This window comes from Marmota marmota, unplaced genomic scaffold (genome assembly GCF_001458135.2).
Source record: "Marmota marmota marmota unplaced genomic scaffold, marMar, whole genome shotgun sequence".
In the NCBI taxonomy this organism is placed as follows: Eukaryota; Metazoa; Chordata; class Mammalia; order Rodentia; family Sciuridae; genus Marmota; species Marmota marmota.
The window spans coordinates 11,381,211-11,401,560 of NW_026000241.1; the positions used below are offsets into that span (position 1 = coordinate 11,381,211).

Below are 20,350 nucleotides of genomic sequence, written 5' to 3' on the forward strand. Positions count from 1 at the left end.
ATCTCCATACTGCTTTACATAGTACCAGTTTGCAGTCCTATCAGCAATGTGTGAGTGTGCCTTTTCCCCATGTTCTCACCAAAACTTATTGTTGTCTGTATTCTTGACACCTACCATTCTAACTGGCAGTAGTTTTGATTTACATTTCTCTAATTATTAGAGATGTTGACTGTCTGGCTTTTTAATGAAAGTTTTGGCAACCCCTGTTCAATAGACTCAGCAGATCCCAATCAAAGTCCCAGCAAGCTTTTTTATAGAGGTTGATGAGTCTAAAATTGATGTGGAAATGGAAAGGACCTAAAATAACCAAAACTTTGAAAAAGAGAACAAAATTGGAGTATTAATGCTGTCTGATTTCAAAGCTTATTATAAAGCTATACTCACCAAAACACTAGGGGAGTGGTATAGACTAGGGGAATTGAATTGTCCAGAAATAATCCCACACACATCTACTATTAATTTTTGAAAAAGGCACAAAGATGTTGCAGTAGACAAAGGATAGTCTTTTTCAACAAGTGGTTCTTATCAATGTGTCAATATCAATAACTGGATATTCATAGGGGAAAAAAAAGGAACACAGACACATAGTTCATGCAAAACTGGATCATAGACCTAAACATAAAACCTAGGAAAAAATAAGAGAAAATCTTTGAGACTTTGCTTTAGGCAAAGATTTCTTAGATAGGATTCCTAAAGTATGAACCATAAAAGAATTAAGTCTATAAATGGGACTTCATCAAAATTTAAAACTTCTGCTCTTCAAACTCCTGTTATGTGTATGATAAGAAAGCCAAAAGAAAAGCTAGAGAATCTACAGCAGACTGTCCTGGGGCCTGCCATGGCCTCTCTGGGCTGGGGCGAGGCTGCAGCCTCCCCCAGCCCTACCTCCTGCCCTCTCTCCACTGGGCAGGAGCACAAGGCCAGCCCAAGCAAGTCCAGCAAAACCACAGTTTCCTGAAATCAAAAGATGTTTTTAGGAAACATGGCAGAGAAGCTTCCCTGAGAGGCCAGAAAACAGGGACATTGAGGGATTAGGAGGAGTAGTGGTTTGGAGCCAAGAGCCCTCCCTGGTTTAATGCCCTGAGGCCTCAGCTCAGTAGCTTTTGTGGCCTGGGCATGTGACCTTCCTAGACGCACCTTGGTTACCACATTTGTAAACTGGGAAGTGTTGTGAGGATTAGAGGCGAAGATGCAAAGACACACACATCACACACACACACACACACACACACACACACACACACACACACCAGCACAAGGTAGCCTGGGGTTAATGGCTGTGACTTACATAGAGGGGCCTGGTTTTCTTCACCAGCAGGGGAATGAATTCTATAAAATGTGAAAACTAATGCAAGTATAAGGGCACTTTTTATTTGTTTGTTAATTATTTCCTAGAGAGGGAGGCCAAGGCTCTAACTTTTTAGAGGGGATTAAACATTCCTACAAGATAGGGAAAAGAATTCTAGAAAGAAGCCAGGAACACAAATATCCTGAAGAGGCTTAGAGTCAAGAGGTGAGGGTAGAAGAATTTGACACAAGGGAGAAAGAAAAATGCAGAGCTACTGGTAGTGTATTTATGACAAGAAAGTGTTCCCAGAGGTCAGAGCTGGACTTTTCCAGACGAGGCTGCGTGCCAGGCCTTAGGAGGAAAGATCACAGGCAGCTTGGAGCAAGCCTGCTGCTGACCACCGGGGCCACAGTGCCTGAGTGGGGCTCAGAGGAGGCAAGTCTAAGGTTGCACTGCCCGGTAGGAGATGTTGTCACCTTGGCATCTATTTCCAAGATGCAGGGCAGATGCCAGCACTTAGCAGGCCTACCAGGTGCCCTGACTTGCCCCAATGCTTGTGCAAATGAAATGTAATTTGGGGAAAAAAAAAAAAAAAAGTCCCCTGTGAGTTCCATAGCCTCTCTGCAGCCCTAGGAAGGTTCTTTCTCTGGTAGTTTGGCTCCTGTGATTGCCTTACAGGGGAAAGGGCAGAGGGATGGAGGTAGAGGGAGGTGGGCATTCAGGAGACCAGAGTCTTCCCTACTGAGAGACAGAACATGAAGAGGGGGATCCTGGAGAGAGGGAAGGGATGCCTGAGGCCACAGGGCAGCTAGCTCCCTGGGGAGGACCACTGAAGTTGGTGGAGAGAGGGGGACCTGGTGGTGTTTCTTGTTAGAGTCAAGACCCTGTAACCAAAGAGGAGAGGAAACAAATAGCTTCATGGAATATCAGAGAATGTGATTTGAGTTTCTAAACAAGGCTTAAAATATTAGAATATAACAACCAATAGAAAGTATCCCAAAATATACCAGAAAAATGGACTTGTTAGAAGACTGGCCAGTGTAATCAAGAGAGCTTTAAATTTTAATTTAAGCAAGAAAAAAAAATGCTTAATGCCCAGACAAAGCCTTCTGACTAGGTAGAATTATAAATAGCAGCTTTGACATATTCCATTGAGAAGGTGCCCAGGAATTTACAGGAGAGGATAAGAAGGATGAGATTTAGGAACTTTCATAGCCTAGAATAGCTCTGGGTTGTTTCCATATAAAGAACAAAAGTTATTGAGTGACCTTGAAGTGTAACAAGTCCATAAATGGGCCTTTCCCACAACCGGGAGAACCGCCCAGTGGTGTCGTGAAGGACCTAGGGAGGCTTTTTCCGTTTTCACCTCCAGCCATCCTTGGCATGTTGGCTTTCATCATGGTCTCAAGGTGGCTGCCACAGCTCCAGGCATCACATTCTCACACCCAAAGGCAAGGAGGAAAACAGATAGCCTCTCTTTGGAGTCACTGTATTTGGAAGGTGAACCTTGTCAAGTGCCACCAGTCAGGATCTAGTTGCTAGTTCATGTTGGGGAGACTGAAAAGGTAGGCACCTAGTAATTTTCACTTCTAGGGTGAAAAGTGGGCTCTTAGAGCCAGGAGGAAGTAGAGGCGGGGTGGGGCTGGGAGGGAAGGCATGGAGTTAGCAGTAGAAGAGACTGATCCTTGTTCTTACAGATGAAAGCTTGCAGGTTGCTCTCAATGTCCAGAAAACACATACCCAATGTGAGAAGCATGAACTTGAAGACAGAAAGATAGTAGAGTACACAAGATGAAGGAATGAGAAAACATCTTGATAGGCTTCCAAGTGAAAATCAAAAAAGGCCATGTTACGGTTTAATCAGGAAAAACTGAAGGTCTTGCACTGTATTTAAAAAAAAAAAAAAAATCTGGGCTGAGTGCAGTTCAGTGGCAGAGTGCTTAGCTAGCACGCCCAGGACCACCTCAGGCCCAGACCAAGTACTTGTGAAAAAAGCAGACCTGGTCCTGGGCTGCAAGTTCAAATGAGCCAGAAGCGAGATTGCCAGGGAATTTGTGTAACCAGAGACTGTGGCAGCAGAACTGTCCAGAATGGAGGAGCAAGACCGAGGCCTCCCAGGCCAGCCCTGGCTGCCTCTTCTGCACCATCTCCTTCTCTCAACTTCACCACCCCACCACCTTTGTTCCTCTTTCACTGCTCAGAAAGCTCCTGTCCGCGACGGCTCCTCAGACTCCTGCCCTCTATTAACACTCAACCCAAGTGCTCTCTTCCCCTGCCTTGCCTGAGCTGACCCTGCCTCCTCCTCTCTCCACTGAACTCCAGGCCCTGCAGCCACACACAGCTCTCCCTGCTGGACTCTGAGTGGTTGGAGGATCCCTGGTGCTTACCTAGTGTCTGGTGTGAAAAGGAGGTATTTCCTGACCCCTCTTTGGTTGAATGCATCTATAAATGAGTATCTCAACACTGTTCTGTGTTAGACTGGGCACATGAAGAGCCATGTCCTCGAACCCCCTGGGAATCTTATTAAAGAGCAGATTCTGATTCTGCAGGTCTGGGTGAGCCCCATATCCTGCCTTGTGACAGGTTCTTAGACGAAACTGATGCTGCCTGTCCTTTGACCACACTTGGCATGGCAAGGACCCAGTATCAAGTTGAACTGTAGGCACTGCATTTCAGTCAAGACATTGAGGAATTCAGGAGTGATCAGAATGCCCTGAGACTGAGGACAAACTGTTTTTCTTCTCTGAGTTATAATAGGTTCTTGCCTTACAAATGGAAACAATAATAGAATCCACCTGACAAGAGTTGTTGTGAGACTAAGTCCTGGCAGAGGGACAAGCACAGGGCACAGGTTAGCTGCTGTCAGCTTTATCACTTTTCTTAGGACTTCAAGAGGTGGGCCTAGGACCTCTGACCAGAAAGAACACTGGGGGAGATTTGGCAAAGCATAATGAAGATCTTTGTAGTCACCCAACTGGACTAGAACTCGGGGAGGAGCCCTGTTTGTGGGGAGTGCCCCCCTCTGACTGGAAACCTTCAAGTAGACTGTACCTCTCAGCTGCTGGAAGGGTTAGCAGAGGACAGGTTACCACAGTGCTTCCAACTCTGCTCTCTTGTGGAAGGGACGTGGGTTGATAAACACAAAAGGGAAGAAGTCAGTGAACTGGGCTTTTGTTCCATGGCAGCTCTTTGGGAAGCTCCATCTATGGGGTGGGTAACAGCAGAGTTTTGGTTTGCTTACCAAAGGTACCAAAGACATTGGCCAAAAAGAAATGATAAATCCCTCCAATCAGTCTTTCTGACTGCAGGGGACAGGAAGAAGACCATGTGACTGGAGAGGCACGGAGCATCGGCCTGCAGTTGGCAGGGCTGGGTCTCCTGCACGGGAATGCTGTCTTTGTCCCAAAAGTCCAAGAAGCCACTGAAGGATCCTCAGCCTGGGTGGATACCTTCAGGTGTAGATTTAGGTTGCATCCTGAGGACACATTGGGGGTGTGGCCAAAGAAGGTATCTGTCAGTGGGGGAGGCTGAGGCAAGAGGATCGAGAGTTCAAAGCCAGCCTCAGCAAAAGCAAGGTGCTAAGCAACTCTTAATAAATAAAATATATAATAGGGCTGGGGATGTGACTCAGTGGTCAAGTGCCCCTGAGTTCAATTCTCAGTACCAAAAAAAAAAAAAAAAAAGAAGAAGGTACCTGTGCACCAGTAAGGAGATTCTAGCAGTTTCTATGATGGATTCATGTGAAGGTAGCCAGAACATAGAGAAGTAGACAAATCTGAGGAATGAGTAGGAGAGGAAGTCATCCAAACTTGATTTCCTAAGGCTTCAGAGCTGCATGCTTGGGGTAGATGTCTGGGCAGTTAGCTGGATGGGAAGCTAGACTGACTTTGGAAAATGATCTTGAGTTTAGTTTGGTTGATTTAGTAACATTCAAGGGAAGACGCCAGGTAGGCATTGCTTCAGAGAAAACCTGGGCTGGACAAAAGATGTGTGGGTAGTCTGCGTAGAGGTGGTGGCTGAGGTCATGGGTGCCACGGCCTATCAGGGAGGGCATCTCAGCCCTAGCCATCTGTGGCTATTTAAATTTAAATTAGTTCAAATTAGATCAGATTAAAATTCAGTTCCTCAGTTGCAATAAGCAAATTATCGATGCTCTATCGAACATTCCCATCATCCCAGAGATCTGTTGGAGAGTGCTGGTCTAGAGGGAAAAGAAGAGAGGGCCTGGAATGGATTCCTGAGAAATGGCAACTTGTAAGGGCCTTCCAGGAGAGGACGAGCCTGCAAAGCTCAGAGGAATGAGACCAGGGAAACATCCTGTCACACATCCAAAGGCAGAACCTCAAGAAGGAGCTAGTTTCACAATGTCAGACACTGCTGTGAAGTCATAAGATGAAGACCAGGAAATGTCCAGTGGATTTAACAATATGGCGGTGAAGGATAACCTTAGAGGGAACGATTTCTGTGGATTGATGGACCAGCAGCCAGTTTGGAGTGGTTTGGGGAACTATAGCTGAGAAAACAACCAGGATAGAAATTTCTGTCAACACATTTGTCTGGGAAAGGGAGGAGAGCAGGCCAGTGAGCAAGGATGCACCCCAAATGGAAACTCCAGTGTCTGTGACATCATCTCTGAAGTGACAGTCCCACGCTTTGCTGTATTCTCCTGGTTAGAAGTGAGCAACTAGGTCCAGCCTACACCCCAAGGTAGAAGGGATATTCCAGAGGAGTGAACCTCAGGAGGTGGAGATCACTGGGGTGGTTCAGAGACTGCCTACAACAGATCCCCAAATTCAGCTAGGTTGAAGGCTTCTTTTTATGGTAGTTTTCTATTCCAGTTCATTGAAACAATTTTTGTTTCATGAACAAAAGGGAATCCATGCATTTATCGTATGTGTTTCCACAGAATAGTCAGTTGCTGCTTTATTTTCTGCAGAACAAATTTAGGGACTCCCATCTGGTTTTGATACTTTCTGTATTCTATCAGTGTGATACTGTTTGGGAAGTTTGACAAAATAAGAAACTGATCATCACGTCTCCCTTCAAAATCATTTAGGGAACATTTTCTTATATAATTGAAATATCATTTTCTTGTAGAAAAGGAAGACCTTGTTTTTGGAGAATATACATGAACATATTTAGGGGGACAAGGTAATGAAATACTTACTCTCTGAGGATTCCAGAAACATGATGTAGCAAGAATGACCAAGCAATGCAATGAAGTGTAAGCAGCTGATAAAACTGACTCTTTTATACTGTTTGCAATTTTTCTATAAGTTTGGAATAATATCAAAAGTAAACTTTGGAAAAAAATATTCTTTCTCCTCTCCAGACCTACTAAATGAGAAGTACAAGTAAGACCTGGGAGACTTACTTTATAAAAGGTCTTCAGATACATTCTGATCACTGCTCAGTAAGGTCTGAAACTCTCTATGTGACAGTAGACCTCATTTTACTTTTTTGGGGGGAGGGGGGTATACCAGGGATTGAACTCAGGGGCACCCAACCACTGAGCCACATCCCCAGCCCTATTTTGTATTTAGAGACGGTCTCACTTAGTTGCTTAACGCCTTGCTTTTGCTGAGGCTGGCTTTGAACTCACACTCCTCTTGCTTCAGCCTCCCGAACTGCTGGGATTACAAGCAGTTTTACTGCCCTCATTTTACTTTTAAAGCTGTCTATATAGATCATCCAAAATAGCCAGTTGGATTTTTGCTGTTTTGCATAAAAAAGATTGTCCCATGAGACAGTGTTCGTGCTGTAACCACTGCCCCTGGATCTCCTCCAGCTACAGAATTGGCCTCTCCAAGGGAGTGGGATTTGAACAGCAGAGGGGCGAGTGTAATCTTGAAACCCAGGGAAGAAGGAAGAACCCTCCCCAGGGATGTGTTTGTGCAGAGGGAAGAGGGCGATGGTTTCAGCACAGGCTGCTTTGGTGCTCTCACCCCGATTCTTTTGGCCACCACTCCAGATGGGGGCACCAATAGGCAAGAGGGGCCCTGTCAGCTCCCACAGAAGAGTCTATCATGGTGGGAGCATGAAGTGGAGCTTGCCAGTCACCCTGTGGCAGGCCAGGGAGGCCACATGGAGGACATGACGCACATACTGTGTCTTCACAGAGCAGTAGGGGTTTGCGGGTTTCTGCAAAGCCATGGAACTCTGGAACAGGAAGATCTGAAACGAGAGGCCTGCTGCTGGAACAGTGGGCTGGGCAGCAGGTTGGGAGCGAGTGCCAAGAGTGGCATCTGTGATTTCCCCAGAGCTTCCTGCCCAGCGCGCACAGCGCCCTGCCCTGAGTTTCCCAGGCAGAAGGCTAGCGGGGAAGGAATGGGCAGGGATCCTAGAGGCCTGGGGGAGGAGGCCCCAGAGGGGCTTTCAAGGTCCAGTCCAGGTGGCCGGAAGCCCAGCTGGCTCCTGCACTCCACCAGGGGCTGCAAGTTCCCCATGGCTCACAGGTTAGCCCAGGACTGTTGGCAGTTCCCTTCTCCTGTGTGTCATTAATGCGGTACCTGATGAGGGCTTTGTTTGGAAACCGTCGTCCCCTCATGGTGTAGAGGCCTCTGGGCTCTGACTCACCCCGCTGTTTTGTTCTGTTTCCCTCTAGTTCAGTGTTTTCCTCTGTGGTCAGCCCTCACTTCCTCCCCACCCAGGACATTTCTGCTATGCCGGGCTGGGCTGTGCACGCGTGGGGGTGACGGCCTCACTGAGGCCCTGCAGGAGTCTTCCTACTGACATCAGTTCCTTTTTGAAAGTAGGAATGGTGGGGTTTTGTCCTCAGGCTTATTTTAGCAGCCAGGATGGTGTTTTGCTCCGCCCTGAAATGGGTTTCTTGCCCTTTATCCAGTCAGAGCGCGCAGCCGTGGCCTCTCCATGTGTTTCTGTGCAGTGCTTGGTTCACAGGGCAGTGAAAGAGACCCCCACAATCTGGTACCATCGTCTGAGAGTTTCTTTGGTTCAACGTTGTTTGTTTGCATTGTACAAAATGGCTTTTGGAAATATTGTCCCCCGACCCACCCGCCCCTGCTCCCAGAGCCACGTAAGTTAACTGTGAATCAGCCCTGGGCTTTGCTACTTGACAGAATCACTCCCCAAATGCCTGGCCATGTGCTCCTAAAGCATCTATCTATGTCTTAACAAAATGACTCGCAGGTCGTCCAGGGTAACAGGACGAAATCATCCATATTTTATGGCTTTCACCAGGGAATTCCCAGTTAGCCAACAGCTTATCTCTTATGCTGTCGCTGTTCTTGGCACCACACAGGAAAACAGTAGTAGTGTTAGAAGAAGGACCGGATATCTGAAGTCATGTTTAATTCAGTACCTATCGCATGGATCAGCTCTTCTTGTTTCTGAAAAGCTAAGCAAGGAGGTTCAGGTTCTGATGCTGTGGATGTGGTGGCTTCTGGTCAGAGACTCCTGGTCTGTAGCCATCTGACTTAAGCATTGAATTGACTAACAGCCTAACCTGACCTGTGACCAGGATCCCTTTCCCAAAGGTCAGAATAAAGACAACACTGGTCACATGGGCTAGGTACTGCCTTTCTAGAACTTTCCAGTGTCTGTAAAGTGTCTGTGTGGCAGGAACAGAGAAGGAAGTCATGGCAGTCAATCTCAAAGGAGACAGTGCAGCTACATTTTTATACTTGGAAGCAACAGATCAAAACAGAGGGAGTTGAAATGAAGGGGGTATTTAGCACTGGTTTCTTTCTGCGGGGACTTGAGGGGCCTTAGGAAATGCACTTTACCACATCTCTTCCTGTTTTTCACTCTCCTCTACATATACTGTGGAGACAAAAACAGCAGGTTAGTCCTACCTTTCATTATTTTGAATTTCTGAACTAAATTTGGTAATCCCAGTTTCACCCAAAGAATCAGAACATCTTCAAAGTTCACCTGTACCTTTGGGGCTTAAGAAAACACAGAACTTTCCTGTTTCCATTAGGTGAGTAAAGGGCGACCTGTGATATTACAGACAGGGTGAGAAATGAGCTGCTGTAATATTGCTATTATTTTGGTAAGAATTCAAAAGAGCCTTTGAAATATGGTCAGAAACAGGGATAACCCATGCATTTTCACATGCTGTCTCAGAGTCACACCCTGACATCCAAGACCAACAGGGACATATGTGTCACATTCTTAGCAATTGAGTCCCTAATTAATTTCAGTTCATCTGAGATGGGCCACCTGATGCCGACACACACCCCACAGCCATGCCCCCTTGGAGTACATGTGCGTGTGCAGCCACACACACACACGCGCGCGCGCGTGTGCTGGAAGAGCCTGACCCAATTTGACAAGGCTTTGTGGGGTGCCAGTTACCCAGTCCCCATGTTCCCATCACACCTGTTTCTTGCTTTTCTTTGTTCTCCAAGACTTAGAGTGGAAAGGGTGATCTGCGCTAAGGCACATGCTTGTGCCATTACATGCTGTTCCTCTAAACAAGGTGAACCTTCAGTTTTCTCCCAAAAAAGGGAATTTGGAAACAGAGCCATGTCCCCTGAGTATAGACAGATCACACTCTCTCTCAGACCTCCACAGGGAGCCTCTCTGCAAGCCCCGCACTGGGCCGACTTTGGGGCCTGGTCACTTGGGGACTCGTGCCAGCACAGGTGCAGCTTCTGCTGTGCTCTGTCCCGTCACCCCTACCTTCACCTGGGCAGAGCCCCTGCTTCTCAGAGAACAGCAGCACCATCCACCTAGAAGCAAGCCATTCCACTTCTCTGCTGAAGGCCGGCAGTGACTTCCCCTGACAGCCATGGTGCCTGCGGTATTCAGTGAGATCCACGTGGCCCCAGAAGCTGCTGACTTCTCACAGAACTTTCTTTGGAATACCTGGGAGAGGCAGGAAGGGGATCTCACAGTGTTCCTCGCTTGGCATAAACTACAGGCTTCTCCATGTTGGGTCCCTGCTGCAAAAACACCATCCAGAATCTCACCCACCTCCTCTTGCTTCCTCAAGCTCTCCCTCTGCCCAGTCCCTTAATCCTTCCAGGCGAGGTTGTACCAGGCCATCTGTAAGGTCCAAGGCCACATGGGGGTTGGTGGGGCTGAGGAGCAGGCCAGGGCAGCCCCTGTGTGTTCTCTGCACCTCTAGCGGTCAGCTGATTTGGATGTACTCAGACACTGTGCAGCACCCTGAATCCCCACTGAGGAGAAAGAACTTTCCATGTGGGCAAGACCACCTGCAGAGATCCAGCCCACAGTAGGGTCCCCTTTCCCACTGCTCTGAGGAGCAGTTTTGTTTCTCAGACCATGTATCAAACTCTCTATTCAAACTCTCCAAGATGTCCCTTCCTGTCTTCCTTCTCTCCCTCCTTCCTTCCTTCCTTTTTCTTTTCTCTTTCTAAAGTAATTTGTCTCAGATGCTTTAGGAAAAAGACTGATCATCAACCAGAAGCAGGGCTCCCTGAAATGGAAATTATCCCCATCAGGTCTCCTGCTCTGCTGCCTCAAAGAAGCAAGTGAATCTTGAAATCACAGCTTTCCCACAGATAAGATCAAATTCTCAGGTGGTCTCTTTAAGGCTTCAAATCAGAAAGAAGAATAGGACAACTTGTTCTTCCCTTGTTCACAACCAGCCACAGGAGCCTGGGATAGAAGGGCATCTTCCAGGATCAATTGTAAACACTTTGAAGGATGAATTTCATGCCCCTATAAATGATTGTGTGAGTCTGCTTTCTGTTACTGTAACAAATGGCCTGAAATAATCAACATGCAAAGAAAAAAAGGTTTATTTTGGCAAACAGTTTTGGAGGTTTCAATCCATGATTGGTTGATCCTGTTGTTTTAGGGCCTGTGGCAAGGCAGCACGTCACGGCAACAGTGTATGGCTGAGCAAAACTGTTCTCATCGGGAACCAGGGAGCAAAAGGAAAAGAGAGAGAACAGGCACCCACGATCCCCTTTGAGGACACACCCCAATGCCCTAAAAGCCCCCACGAGGCTCTGCCTTTTAAAGGTTTCACCATCCCAGTGGTGCCAGGCTTGGGTCCAAGCCTTTAACACACAGGTCTTTGGAGGACATTTCAGATCCAAACTATGAGAATAACACTTTTTTAATGTACTTTTTAAATTTTGTTCTTTTTAGTTACACATGACAGAAGAGTGGCAATAACACTGTTAATCATTTAAAAAGAAAAACTTTCAGCCAGGCACAGTGGTGCACGCCTGTAATTCCACAGGCTCCACAGGCTGAGGCAGGAGGATCACAAGTTCAAGGCCAGCCTCAGCAACTTAGTGAGGCCTTGCCTTAACAACTCAGGGAGACCATCTCAAAATTCAAAAATATAAAAAAGGACTGGAGATGTGGCTCAGCTGTCAAGCGCATCTAGGTTCAATCCTTAGTACTCCACCCCCGCCAAAAAAAAAAAACCTACACATTTCATATCCAAACTACAGCAATAATTTTTTTAATCAGAAAAAATTAAGCATGTGCTTTAGAAATCATTTAGCTTATTATTAACTAGACCATCCTAGAAGGTCTGACCTGGCGGAGAGAGAATGGGAGGATAGTCCCTGAGTGGTTCAGTGCTCTGGGTTACCCCAGATGGGTTTCCACAGCTCATTGTCACCAACTGTGTGTCACTTCAGTCCTAGATTTCAGAAAACATAGACTGGCAGCTTCATGTGCTCAAGACCCTATAACTAAACAGCGAGGAGTGTACAGTGACATTACCGTTACCCTGCATTTAGCCATCAGTATTCCTTACAGGGGCTGCCACTCCCCCAGGAGGGGACACAAGTAATGGAAAATCATAATGAAATGAAAGTCATAGGACAGAAGCAGCCATTAATTCTGCTTATTGAGGCTTATAGATGGAAATATGTGAGAATTAACTGTGTTGGGGGAAGGATGTCAAGTGAATATGGCTAAAATCCCTGCCCAGCACTTTCTGTGTTTTTCTTGGAGAAAAAAAATGATAAAATCAAGCACAGTGAAGTCAACCTGGCCAGCTCGCCTGGCTGTTAGAAGCGTGCCCAGTGCCAGCAGTTCTAGAGACAGCGTCAGCACCCCAGGGCAGCCGTTCTCACCTGGCCGGGGACCAGGCCCACCCCAGGGGTAAGGGGTATCTGGTAATCTCTTGTGCAGTGAAGAAATATGGGGTTTTGAGAATTGTACACTGTAAATATATATACTATTGTTATCCATTTTATTTTAGTCATTATACTGATTTTGAAATATTAGATGACATTAATAGAGAATAAAAATATGTGTTCATTAAAGGCCAAAAAAGCCAGGCACTGTGGCCCACACCTGTAATCCCAGCGGCTGGGGAGCCTGAGGCAGGAGGATTGTGAGTTCAAAGCTAGCCTCTGCAACGTTGAGGCGCTAAGCAACTCAGTGAGACCCTGTCTCTAAATAAGATACAAAATAGGGCTTGGGGGGAGGGTGGCTCAGTGGTCCAGTTCAACCCCTAGCACCCCCTAAAAATAAATAAATACAAAATAAAAAGGTCAAACAGTATCCGCTGGGGAACTGCCCTGGGCAAGGAAGGGAGAAGATGCTGGGGACACTGACGCTTTCCCCTTGTCCTGGATGCAGTTGTAAGGGTCTGTTTCTAATTGGGTGCTGGTGTAGCACTTGTGGGAGAAGGAACCAGCCCTCTGCAGTGACCAGGGCCCTTCAGTGCCTGTGTGGCCCCCTCCCCTTTGTGGGTCCAAGGAGGGGTGCAAAGCCTCTGGCAGAGGGAGCTCCCTGTGCGGCCTCTCCTGTCACCTGCCTTTTCTTTTCTGGTGGCAACAGACAGTGTTTTCTTGACTTAAAGTTTATCCCCCGTTCATATTGAAGAAATGTCTACTTTAAACAAATCTTTGTTGACATCCCAATGCGGGCAGTGGACTGTCTCCCACATTCCATTTAATGAACTATCTTCCTCATCCTTTTATTTTCTAAACTCTGGGTTTCTTTCTCCTGCCACAGTGAAATTGTCCCCTTGTCCCCATGACTCAGGACTCTTGAGTGGGAAGTCAAACCCTGAATGGCCGCTGACCACCACAGGTACCTCCCTCAGGTGGTCACCCCTGAGTCATCCCAACTCGGGGTCCCTAAAAGACCATTGATCTCCATGGTTTTATCAGTGGTGTTTATTTCTACTTTGGGGGCTTTTCAGCCCTTGTGTCCTGTTTGGACTAAACTGGATTATCAGATCTGAAAATGTCACCCAGCCACAGCTTTCAGTGAAGGAGCCTACGAGGGTTCCTTTGGAGCAGCCACTTGTGTGGGGTCCACTGGCCTGTCATGCATCCTCTGCCAACACGAGCCCCGAGCCCAGACTCTTGCTAGCCATCAACGCGGAACCTGCAGTTGAAGGATGAGGGCTAACCAGATCATCATCTCCACCTTGGTTGGTTATACATCTCCCTGGGTCTCATCTCCCAAGGGACCTAGCAACATGTGTGACTACACAAGGGGCACCTGGCCTCAGCGAGTTGCTGCCTCCTTAGCTGCCAAAGCTCCCAGACAGGATGGGTAGGCTTTGCATCCTGGTTGCCAGAACCTTCCTTAGCACCCAGGAGGAGCCACTGGGGGCCTGCATTCAGAACAGGAGTGAGCTACCTCCAGTTGATGCCTGTTCCAAAAATAATTGATGGTACTTTTCACATATACTTAATTTGATTTCTTTAACAGTCCTCACTTGTTTTGGATCTTGGGGACTCTGACTCTTTCCATTTGCACTTCTACTTTACACATTGATTTGCATTCTGTGTGATCCCCCAGAGATCCTAAGTGAACAGGGTTAAAGCACTGCTCCCGGCCAGGCCTCCGGTCACTGCTCTGTTGTCCCCTTGGTGGATGTCCCCAGGCTACTCCAGAGCTCTCTCACCAGTTTTGCTTTGGCATTTGGTGTTAGCATCCGTTCTTTTCAGCCACCTGTGGAACTTCATGGCAGGCATATAATGATGTCCACAGCCCAGGTTTGAGAATTGGCTGTAGTTCATCAGATACAATGGGATCCCTGTCCCAAGAGCATCAGGATGAGCATGTGCCCAGGGAAGCGAGCCTCTAGCTCCTGCAGGCTCCTCACTCCTGGAGGGAACTTGCCATCTCAAAATACCTGTGAATTTTTCTTTCAAAGCATCTTTACTTTTTGCTTTTGGAAATTTTGCTCTGAAACCCAAATGTATAGATAAAGCAGAGCTTAAAAGATTATTTGAGCCGGGCATGGTGGCACACGCCTGTAATCCCAGCGGCTCAGGAGGCTGAGGCAGGAGGATTGTGAATTCAAAGCTAACCTCACCAACTTAGTGAGGCCCTAAGCAAATCCGCGAGACTCTCTCTAAATAAAATATAAAAAAGGGTTGGGGATTTGGCTCAGTTGTTAAGTGCCCCATCCCCCAAAAAAAGATTATTTGAGAAGTAGATATCCGGGAAAAAAAAAAAAAACAACAAAAACCTGTTCTTGTTTGTTTTTGCTTGAATTGACTCTGCCTTCCTCAGGGTCAACCCACAAGGTACTGAAGGCTGCAGCCTGCACCACACTGCTGGTGAGTGGCGGCCCTTTTGGAGTGGAGCTGGAATCTCTTGAAGGAGGCTTAGTTTCTGCTGAGAGCAGGCTGACAACCATGCAGCCTTCCTGGTGGCCCTGTTTCCTCCTTTCCTCCTACCCTGCAGTAGCTGCAGACCAGCTTCACCAGAGCCTCACCTGAAGGGCATGGTGGAAACTCCAAAGATGCCTGTTGTGCCCACTGAGCCAGAACCTTACTGGCCGGGGCCCACATCTGCACCACTGTTATCAGGGCAGGGAACTGTGGGAAACTCTGAAGTTCTGGCACTTCTGACATAAAGCCCAAGCTTTGCTGTATTTTCTGCCATCCCACACATGTGACAAACATACGAGAGTGACACCAACTTCAAGAACTTGAGTATTTCTTATTTATGTCCACAGGAGAAAGGAGGCTTCCCCTGTTGGTCGTAACGATGCTGAGATCTTCGGCTGACTTGGCATCTCTGGCTGCTCCTATGGGTCAGCCGCTGGGCTGGTCACTCCCCACAAGTCCTGACTGAGCCCTAACTTGGTGCCCAGCACTGCTGCAGGCCTGGGATCTAGTCATGGGTCCTAAAAAACAGGAAAACAAAAAATATATGTAAACAATGAAAAAACGGATGGCGTGAATGAAGCACAGGAATTAAAATAGAGGGATGTGACGGTGACAGGTGACCCGTGGGGAGAGATAGGTTTAGGACTGAGTGGCAGGGAGGAACCTGCCAGTGGAGCTCTGGGGCTGCACGGCTGGAGTGCAGGGCTGTCAGGGAGAGGCATGAGAAGTCGGGGAGGGTGAATTTTAGTCCAAAGTAGAGTGGAAACCCTTCAGAGCAGCATGTGTGGGTCACACTTAGGCTTCTTTGGGACAAAGAATCTAGGAGAATCTGGGATGTGGTCTCAGCACAGGTGGAAGGAAGGGAGTTCTTGGCAGGTGGAAAGGGCCAGACCCAACAGTAGACCCCAAATCAGGGAGAGGCAGCAGACCTTGAGGGAGTTTGAGGTTCTGGGGCTCTGAGAAGCCGAAGCCAGATGGAGGATGGGGGCATGGTCGGGTGGGGAGGGAGATAAGAGCACTAGTGCCTTTGTTTGCCAGAAAGTCTGCCATGGTACTTTGGCCAAGTGTTGAAATGAAGCAGCCCCTGCGGAGGGACGGCAGGCATGACTCCCTCAGCACCTGCTGCCGTCCTCTGCCCCTCTGCTCCTTGTGTCCCAAGAGCCACAGCTTCCTTTCTCCACCTCAGCTGCGCATTACAATCACCTTGAGCTTTCTGAAGTCCCACGCCTGGGCCACACTGTAGACCAGTTAAGTCAGCCTTGTCACCAGGCCCGTACCTTGAGGCTGCAAGAACTCAGGGGAGCCAGTGCTGCCAATGAGCTCACCCGAGCACCCCTTCCTGTGTCAGCTGCTGAGGCAGGATGGGTGGGGCCCACAGCCTGGCTCCATCCTGACCACTGTGTTCTGCACTGAGAGGGTATGGGAGCCTGGGGGGGCCACCAGGGCATGGGAACCCAGGAACCAATGTTTTCCCATCCTTCAGCCAAGGTTGCTCAGATCACTCTTCGGTGATTGGGGGGGCAGGGGTGGTGGAGTAGTTGCTAATAGGCTTCTGGTTGGGCAATAGGTGTAATCAGTTTGGTCGTGATTTCCTGAATGCTAAGAATAGAAGAATCCTAAAGTTCATTGTGGGTGTGGCCAAGGAGAGTCTCAGCTACAAGTTTGAGAAGCCAAAGGGACCAACTGAGGTCTGTGGGGTCCAGACTCAGAAAATCTTGCTGTGTTCCCCAGAGGGGAAAGGGGGTTTGATTACACATCCTTCTCCAGGTTAAGCTGTGCCTTTGGTGGACCCATTTAATGATTAGGTGCGTATTGTAATCATTACTAATAATGATGCAAAAAATCAGCCTGTGCTCTTTAAAGAATAATTTTGGTGCATGAATGTTTTAATGAGTCACAAGTTGCAGAAAAATTCCATTCTCGCTCTTCATTCTGTTACTCTTTTGTAGGGAAAAGGTCAGCTCCATTATCTTCCCTGTGTTTTTATGAAAGTTTTAATTTGAGTGTCCCTAAAGAAGCCAGGTATTTTTTAAAGGGCATCATGTTGCTCTCTCCCTCCCTGTCAGTCCCACTCTGCGGCCAGAGTTGCTGAAGAGAAGAAGCCAAAGACCTGAGTGAGCCCCAGGCGGGGTGGAGCACTCCTGGGAGGAAGTGCCTAGCCAGTCACTGCACTGCAGTGGCCCAGGGAGCACAGCCTTCTGGTCCCCACCCGATTCCTCTGGCCAAGCTGACCTTGAGATGTCCTTGGCTCCAGCCCAACTTGGGAGTCCCAAAGCTCCACTGAGGCAGATCAAACCCTGAGGGACCAGCCACACAGGAAAACTAGGGTTTAGTCCAACTGACTAGGCCATTAGGCTCGGTCACTCGTGACCTTACTCTAGGACATGTGAAGAGAAGGCAGAAGTGTCACCTGAGCCACCTGGTCAGCATCAGGAGAGGTCTGTAGGGTCCTTGGCCACCCTTCCTATCTTTGCAGTGTACATGACCCTGTGACCTCATGGACATCTTAGAAATGCCCTGAGCAGGGCAGGCACTGCAGAGGGAGCAGGTTCTGGGCATGTTCCTGAGGCCTGGAGGAAGCCCTGAAGTTGGATCGGAAAGAAGGGCTATGGTCTCTGGGAGACACCCCCATGGGCATTTTAGTTTTAAGGACAAATGGAGACACAGATGGGGAGCTCCCAAAACGAGACAAAGGTCAGTTAGGGCTTGTCTTTCAGGGAAGAAGGCCCATCTGCCTGACTTCTGTGAGACCTTGCTCCTTCCAAAGGTCCCCTCCCAGGATAGCCACCAGATACTACTGTTCTGTCACCTAATGGCTCAGGCCTCCCACATAAGTAAGGGAGCAGTTTGCACCTGGAGAGGAGTCTCAGATGCACCCATTTTGATTTTCTTCTCCATGTCAAATGCCATGGAAATGTGGCTTCAAGATTCTGTGACAAGCTGAGGTGTATGTGATCCTCATTCTTGTTCTGCTTATTATCTATTTGGCCTTTAATTTCTTATGGTTACATGTCAATCAGGAAACAGAGTCTCATTCATTCTGTCTTCTTTGTCTCTGTCATAAAGATATTTTAAAAGTTTTATAGGTATTAAATGATACCAGCTTGAATAGTCTGCAGTGAACCTTGACTGACACATTACAGTTTCCTTCGTGGGGACATTTTATCTCTGCAGCTGACAGGCACAGCATGCTTGTGTGACGCCCTGCAGTGTCCGTGGTGGCCAGGGACAGATGCAGGAAATCACCTCTGGAGAGACACACTAGGTATAGCAGTAACTCAATCAAACTGTGTCCATCACCTCGTTGAGCCAGAAGTTACAGAAACATCGCAACTGTGTGCCGCTGGGGAAGACCTGTCCCCAACCAGTGTTTACTCCTGTGTCTACCCCTGCTCCAGGGCACTGATGAGTGAAAATGTCCCCCACTGGTCACCTAGTCACTCACCATGCTCTGCCTGGCTCTACCCCCCATCAAAAGCCACCCTAGTCTGCTTAGATGTGGATGAAAAGGGCCAGGAGTGTCCCAGCCCAAGGAGGAGTCAGCTCTGGAGCCCATTTCCGAGCTGCCCTTGGAGGACAGACCAGGCACAGAAAGGATGGGAACTGTCGGGAGCAAGTGGGCTCTGTCCCTCCTGAGAGGGACAGACCTGAAGGATCCTTCCAGGGGAAATCAGCCTGATGCAGAAGACAGGCTTTTCTTTATGGTCTGTCAAAGAGGCTCCTCTCCCTGAAAGGGAGCATGGCATTGTCCCAGTGTTGCCTATGAGACTCCCAGCAGGTTTTGTGCTCAGATTTTTTCCGTTATCAGAAATCTGAGTGTGGGGGCTGGGGCTGGGGCTCAGCGGTAGAGCGCTCACCTAGCATGTGGGAGGTGCTGGGTTCGATCCTCAGTACCACATAAAAAGAAATAAAATAAAATAAAGGTATTGTGTCTAGTTAAAACTAAAAAAAAAAATGTTTTTTAAAAATCTGAGTGTATTTTAAGTATATTTTAAGCCAAATTCCAAAATACTTGCACATTTATGCAAGAAGTGGGGCAGAGCTGCGGCCCTGTTTTCTAGCACCTGCAGGACAGAGGTGGCTTGGACCTGCATGGGAGGAGGTGGGGTGTGGGGAGCCACATGACCCTCCATGGCTCCTTCCTCTGACTCCTCCCTGCCAGGCTCCCATCTTGCTGGCCAGGAGAGCACCTTCTTCCTGGCCTCGCCCTCGGGGAGACGTCTCAAGGTGTTCCCAGTGAGGATGTAGCCAGGCGGGGGTGCAAGGTGGTTCCTTGGTGGGAGGGACAAAGGACTGGTAGAGTGTCTGATGCCTTGGAGCCACTGCCCTGGACCAGGGCTTTCGTGTGCACTGCATTGCTGTCACTGCGGAAACAGACTCAGCAAGGTCCAGCTGCCGAGGTCACTCAGCTTGTGGGGAAGGGAGAGGACTTGGCCCCATGTCAATGCCTGTCCTCTCCTGGGCCTGTCCCTCCACGTCATGCAGGGAAGAGAACATGACCTGAAAGTCCCTGCTGCCCCGTAGCTTGTGCAACACAGCCTTTGTCCCCTTTCTCTTCAGAGCCAGACCCAGGGACTTGCAGGAGGCCATGGGCAGCGTCAGGGTCATCTCTTCCCCAGGGTTTGAAGTCACTGCCTGGGCCTCCACGGAGAGCGGGGGCATCTGCCACCACATAGGGACCTCCACTTAGGCTTGTGTGGCTCATCCCGTGTCCTGTGTTCTCTCAACAGCAAATGAAGCTCGTGGCTGAGAACCTGAAGGAGGAACCGAGGGAAGATATAAAAGAGAAGGCAGCCTGAGCGCCCAGCACACCCGGCTGCCCCGTCCACTGAGGCCTGCGTTGGGAGACAACTGCCGGAGGGTACCCAAGCAGCACCGTGCACCTGAACCCAGACCCACTGCTTGGCCACGTGGAGTGGCTCCCACGTGGCAGGCCCTCACGTTGCAGTGCCCTGGCTCAGGGGTAGAAAAGGGCAGCCAGGACCCTTGGCCCTGCCCGCCCTGCCCCTTTCTTGGCCCCACATGCCCGTCCAGCTGCCTCACTCTGCTGCAGAGCCACTGTTGCCCTTGAGCCTCGCCACACCCTCACAGTGAGTGCCAGTCACTCATGACCCCACCAGGACCTGTGGCAGGGCACTGGGTTGAGGCATGTGCCTACCCAGCTGATCCTAGCCATGCTGTCTGGTCCTGCCGAGCATCAGTTGAGAGAGGGGCGTGTTTCCTACTCCCAGGCCTCCTTCCTGATTCTGTTTTGCAATATGTTAACAGACCTTTTGTCAAAAAAACCATAGAACTGAGCTATTAAAGGCAGCCTGCCCTCTGACTCCTACTTCCCTTCCCAGACAGGGACAGAAATGGCCTGACCTGCTCTATCCTGAAACTAGACCTGGGTCAGGTCCTTAAAGGTAGAGTGGTAAGAGGTGGGCAAGGTGGAGGCCGGGCCTGAGCTTGCAGCCAGGGCCAGGCCTGGGGAGCTGGTGTTGGCCCCGGGGGAGCCCACCAAGGTCCAGGGGCTGTTTTTGTG

The 20,350-nt window shown here is 48.8% G+C and overlaps 1 protein-coding gene across 2 annotated transcripts in view; it reads left to right on the forward strand.

Annotated features, from left to right (window-relative positions):
- Positions 1-20,149, forward strand: part of Ano10 (anoctamin 10) — a 168,233-nt gene extending 148,084 nt beyond the window's left edge. The window contains exons 12-13 of one of the 2 annotated variants that reach the window (XR_007344337.1): positions 19,557-19,763; positions 19,836-20,149. Coding sequence is in view for 1 of the 2 variants with exons in the window: in XM_015489409.2 (XP_015344895.1) it covers positions 19,557-19,625 (69 nt within the window). In the remaining variant the exon portion in view is untranslated. Of the gene's footprint in view, positions 1-19,556 lie in introns of both variants that reach the window. The other variant, XM_015489409.2, reaches the window with a different exon arrangement.
- Positions 20,150-20,350: the final 201 nt, after the last annotated feature.